Source organism: Drosophila teissieri, chromosome 2L (assembly GCF_016746235.2).
Source record: "Drosophila teissieri strain GT53w chromosome 2L, Prin_Dtei_1.1, whole genome shotgun sequence".
NCBI classification, from domain to species: Eukaryota; Metazoa; Arthropoda; class Insecta; order Diptera; family Drosophilidae; genus Drosophila; species Drosophila teissieri.
Window position 1 is genome coordinate 12236844 of NC_053029.1, and position 12347 is coordinate 12249190.

At 42.7% G+C, this 12347-nt stretch overlaps 2 protein-coding genes across 4 annotated transcripts in view; one reads left to right on the forward strand and one right to left on the reverse strand.

Moving 5' to 3' along the window:
• The first annotated feature begins 5315 nt into the window (after positions 1-5315).
• LOC122620527 overlaps positions 5316-12347 on the forward strand; it is a 43769-nt gene continuing 36737 nt past the window's right edge. The window contains exon 1 of the mRNA XM_043798031.1: positions 5316-5421. The gene's annotated coding sequence lies outside the window, so the exon portion shown is untranslated. The remainder of the gene's footprint in view (positions 5422-12347) is intronic.
• LOC122620536 lies at positions 7791-9243 on the reverse strand. Of its 3 annotated transcripts, none has more exons than XM_043798052.1 (2): positions 9077-9243; positions 7791-9015 (listed from the first exon to the last, which is right to left on the reverse strand). In XM_043798052.1, the coding sequence occupies exon 2, from the start codon at positions 8992-8994 to the stop codon at positions 7873-7875; it is 1122 nt and encodes a 373-aa protein (XP_043653987.1). In that variant the 5' UTR covers positions 8995-9015; positions 9077-9243; the 3' UTR covers positions 7791-7872. The 3 variants fall into 3 exon arrangements, with proteins under 3 accessions (XP_043653987.1, XP_043653978.1, XP_043653996.1); XM_043798043.1 differs by having other exon boundaries at positions 7791-9024; XM_043798061.1 differs by having other exon boundaries at positions 9070-9243.

Here is a 12347-nt window from a genome sequence, read left to right on the forward strand (position 1 = left end):
TCGAAACAAAAGCTGAAAACACCGACTGGGAAAGGCACAAAACGACCCAACGAGCCAACTGCATCACGAGGCTTTGGGCCATGGCTCGATGCCAATAGCCATTCCCATAAATGTGTGTCTGTCTCAGTACTCAGCCTGTTTCATCTGTATATGTGTTCGAGTACTTCCCCCTTTCGAAATGCAAAAAAACAAAAAAAACTTCCTGTGCAGAAATGTAGATTTCCAGGAAATTGTGGGGCGTAAAATATTTTGCACAAAAGTTGTACAACAATAGCATTAACAAGGCGAACAGAAGTGAAACAGAAAAGCTGGAGCGTGTTGGCAAATATTTGAACAAATATTTGGAGTGCATCGAACGCTCGAATGCGTCGAAAACAATCGCCAACTATTTCCAATGTCCGTTAACTTGTTTTTTTTTTGTATTTTTGTTTTTTTCAATTTACCACACTATATTTTTAGGGTGTGACAACACTTTTTCATTGGCTTAAAGGTCAACTATTTGGAGTCTTAATTAGAGGGGTCATAATTACAGGCAGGCGTCCAACTCGATGGCCCACAACGCCCACAAAGGTCGGCGGTACTTGGCTGAAGCTCAAAGGAGCTGTCGGCTATGTCAACTTCCTTGTCAGTGCGGCCACGTGCGACACGCTCTAGGCGGAAATTAAAATTCTGGCGACGTTTCAAAGGCAACGGCAACGGCAACAGCAACAAAAGCAACGACAAAGACAAAGGCAGAGGGCAAAGAGCATCTAATAAACTTTCGCGCTCCGGCTATGAATTTTCGTAAGCCAAGTTGCCTCCTTGATTCCCCGAGTCCTCCATTTTCCACCAGCATTGAGGCACGCGCTCATCGGTCTAGACACAAATCAAAGAACTGCGTCTCGCACACCAATCAATGTTCGTCCTTCGCCGAGTGAATACTGCAGAAAACTCCTAGGACTGGCTCAATGTTGCATGCCCCAACTTTGTGGCTTCTATCAACGGGTTGCTTATGGCACCGCCTTATCTAATGTTATCATTTTGAGATGTTGCAATGCAATAATGTCGCTAGGAAACAGTCTCTTTGCCGCTCTTTTCGAACTTTTTCCTTTTCTTTACTTGATTTACAGGTATCTGATAGTCCAGTCACTAGTCTATGTCTCTTTGTATAATTTTAACAGGATATACAAAACAAAATATTAAAAAAGTAGCACTAGAAACTCCTTTTAACTAACTTATGAATAAACTTCTTATGCATCAATTGACTTGTATAGCTGAAGAAAGGAATCAGGTAACTATATTGCTTTTGAATAAAGTGGAAAGCTTTTGGGAAATGACTTCTCGAACGGTTGTATCCATTTGTTGAAGTGCAAACTCCTGAAGAGATTGCTTTGCATGCAGCTGCTGCCACTTCTTCAATTAAGCCAAGGAAAGTTAGTTTATTGACCGAACCTGAGCTGGGGACAATTGTAACAGTTTATCCAAGTAAATAAACGGCTAAGAGCGGGTTAATGAACGGCCAACAGCGAGGGGTAAATGCAGTTTAGTTCGCAGTTGGATTATTTGTTTGCTCTTTGCCGGGTATTTCATGGAGTTAGATTGTGAAAAAGCTGCCGGAAAAACATTTAATTAATTTTTAAATTTAATAATTTCATAGTTTATTTAGTTAAATTATTAGAAATATTATTAAATTAAATATAGATAACTTATGCTTTTATGTAATATTATAGCGGTGTAAATATAGATTATAATGTTGACACAGATATAATGTTGCTAATAAGTTTATGGGGTTAGTTTAATGGTGATTATTACTTAAATCATTACATGTTCTCTAATTGTACACATTTTCAAGGAGTTTATCATGGTTGCCAATTAACCCGACTTTAAAAATCAGTTTTAAAAGAGTGACCTTCGATTTAAGTACACGCGTGTTGAGGTGATTCACGTAAAGCAAATTACTTCCACTTTCTGCGTTGACAGTGCAAGTAACGCCTTTCACTACCCCCATCCTTCGTCCTTCGTTCTATCTGTGAAACAAAGGAGCTTTTAACATGTCGGCCTGCCAAAGAGCACATGTGTGTGTGTGTGAGTGTGCGGGTGAGTTGAAGTAACCTTTGGCCGATTAAACATAAATCCATATAAAGCAACAAAGTAAAAATTGCCAACGAGCCAAGTAAAAACTTTGGCAAAGTGCTCAACATCTTGGAGCTTCGCTGCTTCCGCGCTTTCCGCGCTCGATGGCAAGGACGTTCAGCTGGCTGCTGGCTGCTCGCTGATGGGTGGTGATGGGTGGTAATGGGTGGTAATGGTGGGTGGTGTAGTGGGTGGTGGCAGGGCAGAGGCCTTTGAAGCCCTGTTAATGCAAAAGCGGCGGGGGCCAAGGGGCGGCTGAGTAATTTATATGCCAGGCACAAGATCATCGCTGTTAGGGCATTAAAAACTTAAATAGTTTTAATGCGACACAAACTATGCGCGAGTGGAGCCGAGAACACGGCGAAGAAGCCGCTCCACACCGCGCTCAAGGTGCGTATACTTAACGCAGCCTTAATTATTGTACTAGTACTTCCCGACAAAGGAGAATTTTCGCGGAAAGTCGCGGAGAAGGAGCAAGATTGTAAGCCAACATTCATAATGTGCAATGGCTCGTTTACTCGGCAAGACGACAATCTTGTCCTTTATGCCGGGCCAATGTAAATTTAAATAAAAATGCAGATGAAATCGGAGATACAAACTCGGCTACAAGCTGCCTACGGAATTGATTTGACTGACCAAGGAGGAGCACGCAAAGAATAACAATAAACATTTCTATCTGCTTCATTGGTTATTTACTCATTTCGATAGAAGAGGAGAGGCATCAAACAAGAAAAACAGCGTAAAACGAAAAATTCCCATCTCTGGTTTTTATTTTGGTTTTTTTTGTTCCCAGTTTGGAAATCGCGAAAAGGACTTCGCTTGATGGCAGCGAAACTAAAGCAGCCAAATAAGCAACCGCAGGGCAGGGTCTGCAGATTTTCTTCTGTTTTTTCCTTTCATATATATATATAAATTGTATATATATTTGGCGAAGACAGAAGCTGCTTATAAAGCAATATACAATTCGAGCAGCCAGGCAACAACAATCGAAGCGAATCGATATTTTCCGCTGCTGGCTTTCGTCCTCTTCTTTCCTTCCCCAGGACTTCTTCTTGACTTCGGTTTTGGCCAAAATGGATTTTCGGCACCTCCACAGGGACCCGCTTCGCTCGGTGTCACGGGTATTTGGGCGGGGCGTGTGGGCGGTGGGCGTGTGGGTGGTGGACGGTAGGAAAATGCACTGGCAACTGAAGCCTCCGATTCTGGCCACATATCTCGGCGGCTGAGGACTTCAGCTTGCGAGTTTTCACGCCTGAGTCCGTGGTGAAGTTTTTCCACCCGCTCGGTCAGTCAGCTGCGAGTGTTGAGGTTGGCTTTTCTGGCTGTGGCCTGTGCATTTCCAGAGTGGCGCCGACTCCCTCAACGAGTGCCCTGTTATACCATCTGTGATACTGGGAGAGCATCGCATAGGGGGAAATTGTCTGGGAACAGTTTGTCTGCGTGCTCTTATACTGAGAAGAGACAGAAATAGAAAGCACTGCTTTGTGTTCAGCAAGGAAGCGGGCAAAGAAATCACAAACAATAACAATAATAGAGTTTTATAACTTTAAAATGTAGGCAGGACTAAATACAAAATGTAATAAGTTTAATTGTAGTTAAATGCATTTTTAACAAAAATAAGTAAATATAGTGGGGCAAATAATCTAATTTAATCTGTTAAAATATACATTTGTAACTATAAAGAAATCATTTACCCACAAAAATAAATTATATTAATATATTATCTTTAAACTTTTCATAGCTACTCTATCCAGACTGCTTCCGTGTATTACGATTATTTAATTTTTATGTATTATCTATTTTATAAAAACAAGTGCATATTAATTGCTAATAGTATGCAATTGATAAGGCCCGTTGATTAGGCATTTTATGGGCGTATAAATCACATTGAAAATATAAATAAGCTAGCTCTTCCCCAGCAGAGAAGCCGGTGAAAGTGGTGGGCGACTTTCCCTTGCAGCGCTTTCTCTTCTACACAGTATCTCTCTCTCTCTCTCTCTCTTGCTTTCTCTGGGGAGAGAGCATCATGTATAACAGTTTGCCGAGCGAAAACGAGGCACGAGGATGTTGCCGAGAGAGGAGGCCGAACCGAACGCCGCCTGGTTTTCACTTGGCGGAGGCGTCTGCCTGCCTGGAAATCCGTCGAGCGTTGCGGGCGCAGCAGTTGAAAAGCGTACGCCGTGAGCGACAGACACGTCGCAGTCGATCCGTTCGAGTCCGTTCCGTTCCGCTCCGTTCTTTCCGCTGCGAACCGGACGGATCCGTAACCCCGCCCGTGCGGAGCACTCCGCCGGAATCGTAGCTGCTTAGAGGCAAAGAGCCTGACCAGGTGGTCGGTCAACTAAACCGTAGTTAACTCAACTAACCCGCAGTTAACTCCTTGGTGCCCGAGCTTCCCACTTTCTGTGCGCGTGTGTCTGTGTCTGTGTACAGTGGCAAGTGGCAAGTGGCAGGAGGCAAGTGGCAAGAGGAGGCAGCCGTACGTGTTGCCATCAGAATTTTCCGAGTGCGCCGGGTAACGCGAGACGGGATATTCGGGAAACAACCTGAAATCCATTTGCCGCAATTTGAGAAACCAGCGACAACAACATGTGTAAACGCTAACGAGCGCGAAAACGCGAACATTTTGATTGATTTTTGATTGACATGCCACTCAGCGCATGCCACCCACCACGGAAAGTGACAAAAGAAAAATAACAGTGGGGGCTGCGATAAAATTAAAACAAACAACAAACTTGAGGAGCACTCGCTGCAACATGTATTCACTAAAAAGTCAAACAAAATATTGAAACGTTGTAAGCGATTTCGGGTCTAAAAAATAATTGCCTCAAGGGCTGTCAGCGAAAGTGCCAACGCAAACAGCAAAAAGTATATGCCACAAACCAAATGCAATCAAATCCAGGCCCATAAAAACCGAACAAGCAAAATCCAGTTGGGCAAAAAATCAAACAAAGTAATAATAAAAATCCACAGCATCAGGCGGCTAATCAACTACAATATACATATAAAAAAGAAAAACGCTGAGTTTGGCAACTGTTTTTCTGGCTTCTCGGTTGGATTGCCTACTTCCTTGCTGTGTCAGTGTAGTGGTGTATTTTATTTGTATATATATATGTATATGTTTCATATACGTTTGTGCCTGGCTATGAAAAAAGGATAAAATATGCCGACATTGATTTTCTCCTGCGACAACAACAATACCACCACCATCATCATAATCAGCTAAACAACAATAGCAACATCCGTAATCAGAGTCAAGGCGAAAAAGTTGCAGGATTCGACGAGGGCAAAGTTTTTTGGACATTCTCGGTATGTTGTTTCTAATTTCTGCACTGTTTTAGTTATTCCGCTTGTTGTACATAAAACTCGGCAATATTGCTGTCAAAGTTCTGACAGTTTGAACTTTTTATATGCACGAACCCCACCTCATCTTAACCCGCATTACGATTTCGGGTTCGAAGGGGCCATGTTCGATATTTATTATGCGCAAAGTTGCTTGTATAATTCGGTTAAATGCTTGTAAATGAGGAAAAGTGCTCGATTTAAAAGAGTTGCCCGCGAAAAGTTGTGCATTGTGAGGATTGGCTACTTTGGGGCATTGGGGATGAAGTTGGCAATGAAGTTCACCAGAAGCTTGTATTTATAAAAGAGTTCCTACAACTTTGGACAGGATCTCAAAGTAATTGAATGGCCAGTACCTGATTGCAGATAGAACCTTTTTGGGAAACATTTTTCGGCTCTTGTCATTTATGTGTTCAACATTCAATTAAGTTCGTGTAAATTACGCCTGTCAAATGGCTTGCGAACCTGAAAGGGCCCCTTTGATAAGGTCATTTAATTACCAAACACACAAAGTGCCCTGAAGTAAAACTTGCTGATATTTAAAATGTTTGTGCTGTGGCTTTGGTAAATTCAGAAAAAGGGAAAGGTGCAGGAACCACAACAAAGGACCTCCTCAAACCTCATTTGTAACATCCCCATCTCCTCGATACTGGATCCTTTTCGGGGGCCATCGGGGGCTTCAGCTGCAAGTATTTGGAAGTCGTGTGTTTGCCTCGAAATAAAATGAAATCGAGGAAATGCCGAAGGCAATGCCTTTTCAACGCTGACGGCGTGCAAATGAGAAAATTCATTATTTAACATTAATTAGGGCTTATTATGCACATTATCAACACATTGGAGCGAGTACGCACACACGTATGCTAACCGCATTAAATGTCAGTCAAAGACTCGACTAAGTAAACACAAGCACTCGCTTGTGTTACCTTTACTTTACTGTGTGTGTGTGATTCTGTGGACAACTATCAACCACACCAACTCACACACCCACACACACACACAGTCGCACAGACTCACGGCACGCAGCACCGGTGAAAGTTTTACTTTCCACAGAGCCCCCCACCAAAAGCCCCAAAAGGAAAGTCAGGTTCATAATTCAACGCCCATCAGAGGAAAGCGGAGAGGGGGGCGCGGTGGGGGTGGACAGCAAGGAGCAAACAGGAAGCGAAGCGGTAACAAAAAAAACTGACAACCTACGGAAAATGTCTCGTTTTCAGCTAGACTAAATGCTACCCAGCTATACGACTTTTCTTCAATAGTTTAATGAAATAAACCTGTGTATTTGAGGAAAAGTTTAATGATCAATTGTTCCAAACATGTATCCAAATAATCATTTTAAAATATATTATATTAACAATACTGACAACATTGATAGATTTGAAACATTCGGAATTAAGTGTAATTTCAAGTTCTCTTGCATTTACAACCTCTACTTTACACCTGACTTCCTGGCCCAATATGCCCAGCGCAAAAGCTCTCGCCTTCCGCTGGGTGGGGAAGGTGTGTAAATTATTCAGTAAATTGTTAAGTAAATAACACGAAGGGCGCACGTTAAAAAGCAACCGACAGACAACAATAACAGCAGCCAGAACAACGGGCACAGACATCAACACCACCAAGCTCCTTGTTTCTAGGGCCGCTGAGGAAATTTACCTCTCATACATGGATATGGCGCTGGTGATAATGTTGCTGATTCCGGGTCTGATGATAATGATAATGATGATGATGATGATGATGTTCAGCAAGTGAAGGCAAGGCGAATGATGACACGCTGAACAGTTCACGGCTCAGCGGAGTTGCCGGCAGCAAATGTACAATAAAATAAACACCAAATGTGGAAAGCTGGCCCCGGGCCTTTCGAACGAAACGGAACGAAAACAAAGCCGGAAACGGAAGCAGCTATGAGAGTTCAGGGGGCTGGAACGACTCTGAACGCACTCCGAACCGAGTAAACAATGGCGAGAAATTTGTTGGCCAGGAGCAGGACCGGGAGCAGGAGCAGGAGCAGGAACCAATGCAGGAAAGTCGAGTGTAGACAAAGGGCCCATCGACTCACTTCGGTGTCCAGAGTCCACCCGCAAATCGGCGATGATTGTGGAGGGTTCAGAGTTACAAGTAGCAAACAAATTGCACAAGCAGATGAATAATTCCGCATGGGGAATTAAAAGTTCAACCCCTTTTGACTGACTTGGGAAGGACATTTAGGATAAACTACACACCAATGTGTGGCCAGGCTTAATGAAATTTGTAAAACATTGAGCTGAAAAGTACCATAAGACCTCCCAAATCAATTAGGGATTTTAAGATTTGCGATTTGCCAACGTAACCCGTAAAATTTGTTTGGTGTTTTGCTGCGTTCTTACGAGCAGTTCTTTTTATAGCAATCACAAATGCTTTGTATAAAATTAGGACAACAAATGGTTAAATAAACATATTCTTGAGTTTATCAAAGGCTCTTGCTATGTAGGAACGGCTATTATCTAGTAGCGAAGTGTTGCTTTCGTTCCAAACTTGTAGTTGGCCATCTCGCAGAATATTAAAACTGCTTTCCGAGTAATTAAAAGCATTTTCAGGCATCTGGGTGGATCGTGAGGCTCTTTGCTTCCTTACGCGCTTGGGAGCTTGAGCTCTTGACTTGGTTTTCTTGACTTTGGATTTCTCTCGGCTTGGCTTGACTACTCTATAAAGATCCTTTTCGGCAGGAGTCATTTTGCGCCATAGGGAGGTCTTTTCCACGGACATCAGACCAGGATTTGCTTGACGGATTTTGCGCAGAAAGTTTTTGTAAGCCGAAGCACTATTTGTTAGACGCACAGATACCATTGGAGTCACATCCTTTTTGGCTGACTTTCTGATTGATCTTCTGGGACTCACCACACCTCGTGGTCTTGTCGACTTACGTAGCTTTGGAGACAATCTCTTGACCTTGCTGGCTTTAGTAAATCCATTTCGAACTTTTTTTGTAGTTTCATAAACCGGATGCAGGGCAACCGCATTTAAAATTTCATCACGATTCTGCACTTGATTACATAATTTTAGAACGTAGTTTTCAGGACTGAACTCCTCCCTTTGCTTGGCTGTCATTTCATCCCATTCGGCGATGGCCTCTTGAATACTTTCTCGGGGAACGGAACCATGAGCCATGCTGTAATCCTGGAGGAAGTTCACAAACGGCTGGTTCCTCACCGACACTGAAGCAATGGACATATCACTAATCTCAGAAATAACCTCGATTGATGTCTGTTTATTTTTGATTGAATTAAACTTTCCGCGTGCGTGGCTATTACTTGCCACATTATCGATTTCCGGTTTGGAATGGCGCTGCAAATCCGGTTCCGCACTGCAAATGGATGAATGTGAATACCGCATTTGTCTGGGTTTTTCAATAATTTGAATATTTGGATTATTTTCCGAGTCCAAAAGCAACTGTTCAGTGCCTTGAATTATTATATTCGAAAGCGTACTCGTCTTTTTGATTTCGGCTGGAGTTTCTTGAACTGCATTGGACTTTTTCCGTAGACTTCGTTTTGAAATGGGCGGCATTTTGTGGTTTGCTAATTGTATCTATGTTCCCTATATTTAAAAAAATTCAATAGATTTAAAAAGAATAGTACACACCACATACTTTTGCGGGCAATTGCTTATCTATGCATTTAGTTTACTAAGTCCTTTGTAAACTATGTAATACAAGTGTTTTATGTTCGTTGCAACAATTGTTCTTAAAAAATACAAATTTCGAAAAATTATTCACTTGAGTCTACAAAGTGTGGGCTGTGTTCTATACTGATAGGGTACTGGAGAAAAGCAAAGGCAGGGGTAACTGTGATCTCAGCCTGCTTTTCACACTTTTTAAGCCAAATGAAAAAATATATTTTTGTGGTAAGTTGGCTGCAATAAATATTGAAGATTTATCTGCGCCGCCCACCGGCACAGCAATGGAAGCAACCAGAACCCGCAGAGCTTCTCCAGATCTGGGCCAAAATCTGGGACGCAGAGTGCTCAGACGCAAATGACATGCAAAATAAGCAGCACCAGATCCAGTGGAACCATTGAAACCAATGGAACCATGAGCAGGAGCAGAAGCTGGGGAGGAGCAGGAGCAGGCGGGCCACTTACTGAGCCCCAGACATCCAACAGATAGGGTTTATTAGGGCACCGAGACGGCATCCGTAATTTATGCGGGTTTCGAGTAAAAATGTTTGCATAAACTTTATGCAAAAATATGCTCTGGCCAACGCATGCTGGGTTTCCATGGGTTGAGTTGGGTGGTTGGGTTGGTTGGGTGGGTTGAGTTGGGTGGCTGGTTAGTTGGCTAGATGGGTGGGTGGCAAGGTCTCTTGGCAGAAAACTCTTGGCCCAGGCACATTAACAGAAATTGATTTTCGATTTTTCCATCCCCCTTCCCCACTTGCTCGTAGATTCTGCTCGGAAACAAAGTATGGAAAATGCTTTCTAGCTGAATTAGAAAATAAAGCAATTTGTTTTGCGCATTTTGTGTCGTTTCGGTTATCCTGCAAAAAGTTTGATTAGTTTGTTTTGCATTTGTTTTGGGCGTTGGGAGCGGATAATGTTATTAATGTTTCCTATAGAGTGCCCTGGTAGTTGATCGAACTCTTGGCACTGACCAAAAAAGGTTTGCCAACATATTTGCCAAAAGTTTGGGTAAGGGTTTTTAAAAAAGTTTGCCATAGTGTGTTTGCGGATTTTCCATGAGAGTTGTTTTTTGTTACACACTTTCAGGCACCGGTTTCAGTAAGCCTTTTCAGTAGGAACTTGTTCCTAGCAGCCAGGTTAGCTGCCCTCCACCTTATGACACTGAGCAGGAATGCACTTTGACCTCGCGTGGGTAGCTGAGAGTTCAAATGGAAGGGATTAAATTGTTATATTGTACGAAAAGCAGACCCGCAACCTTTTAACCTGGTTAGAAGCTTACTTTAATACACTTTTTCAAGTGATTATAAAATGTTTTATTTTTAACATAATAATTATCATAATACATAAGTGGTCCTCCTAGAAACTGAGAAATACATTCTACTGCAATTTAGGTTAAGGTATTGCATACGTTTACTCCTCAAGTAAACAAAGATGTAAATAATGTGGAACATATTTTTTCCATTTCCTTTTACTTTGTTATAAGAAACGCTGATTGCTCGGTCGCCAAAAATAGTTACCGCCTCTGCACCAAAATGGTTCAAAGCAATTTGGCAAGGTGCTAATTTGGTTTTTCACATCTCAAGATCAAAGAAAGACTCCAAGTTGTGCCCACTTATAACCTTCTCGGTATGCAGGCCCCCCGCAGCCTTGACCACATTTCCTGGCCAAACTGACCGTGACCAGAAACAAATTGGCGTGCAAAGTGCTCGACAAATCAATTGCAATTACCAGGCAGTCTGCCATCGGGGAAATGGGGCCAAGTTGAGATGGCTGTTGGGAGGGGGGGCCAGATGTAAGGCATTAAATAATTTCGTGGCAATGGGCCACGAGCTCAATCAGAAAGTTAGCCATACAAATTGCAAACGAAAACACAAACACAAATGAGATATGCTTTACTTCTGGACTTTATTCCTGGATTTGCCTTTATTTGGCCTTTTCCGCAGCCGAAAAGCGACAGCCACAACGGGAAGGCGAAAAGTTGAAGGGAAAATCAGGCAACAATAATAACGGCAAGGGCTTGCTCCATTTTTCCGCGGAGAGCGAAAGCAATTTCCGTTCGTTAAACCTACATTTCGAAATTAAATTTTTTACACTTGAGAAGCTCGCAGCTTCAAATATTTTCATTTTGCCTACGACGCGGCGCAATTATGCGCCGACAATGGGGGTGAGTGGTGGTGAGTGGGGGTGAGTGGGTGTGACTGGGTGTGCAAGGACCTGGCAACCCTGGCCGACTCGCACAGGAACCAGGCAACCCCCGAACCCGGGCACTAAGACCCATTTCTGGAAAACTCCCCCGCCAGCCGGAACAAGTGAGTTGTAATGCTCTGCAAGGTTGTGACGCCTTTAAAACTTTTGCCCCGAGTCAAGGGATGATGTAGCTAAACAATCGACTACTCCATACCTATTGAGAATTATTTGAAATATTTCAATTTGGCTCAAATAGTATTCATTGAAGTTTATTCTCACATTTAAATAGAAATAGCATTTAAATACAAGTAGACATAAGCGCATTATTTTCTCCATATTACAGTGGTTTGATTGGTACAAATTTGTGTTGCCTTCAATGCAAAGTAACCTTTTACTAGGTACTAAAAATAAGCATCAGCAATGTTCACAAAAGCTGAAAAATATACACGAAAATATTACTCAAACAAATGCCGAGTCTGCCTACGCCCCCAACCCGAACTTTGACCCCCAACATCCGCCCACTCATTACGTCTTTCGGCGCAAGGAGCGTGGAATAAAAAAAGAATTTTTACTCTGTTTGCTGTGGTTAGCCCTCGTGGTCTGCGGGGGGAAGGTTCGACAGGGGAAGGGTGGGGAAGGGCAAACAAAAAATGCTGCCGAGTATTAAATATCTATTGAAAATGATTGGGGAGTGTGGAGAGTGGAGTGCCTGAGTTGGGGCCTCGACCTCAAGGAGATGAAAATATTATGCTTGCTTTTCATTATGTTTTCCATCGCTGGCTCAACAACTTTCGCTGCGAGCTTAATTGAGGCATTATTTGTGTCATCGATTTTGGCTGAAGGCCTGGCCTTAAATATGCCTTCGGTATCTGATCACACAGAAACCGACCGATCCCATCTAATTTATATTATCTGTTTAATTTATATGGCACACGAAATTGCCAAACAACAACCCTTCCCTTCCATCGCTCTTGTTTGGCCCGAAAAAGGCAAAGGAAAAGTGCTGGCCGAAAATTGGTAAAAAGAAAAAGGATCCCAGGACCGCCAATAAAATC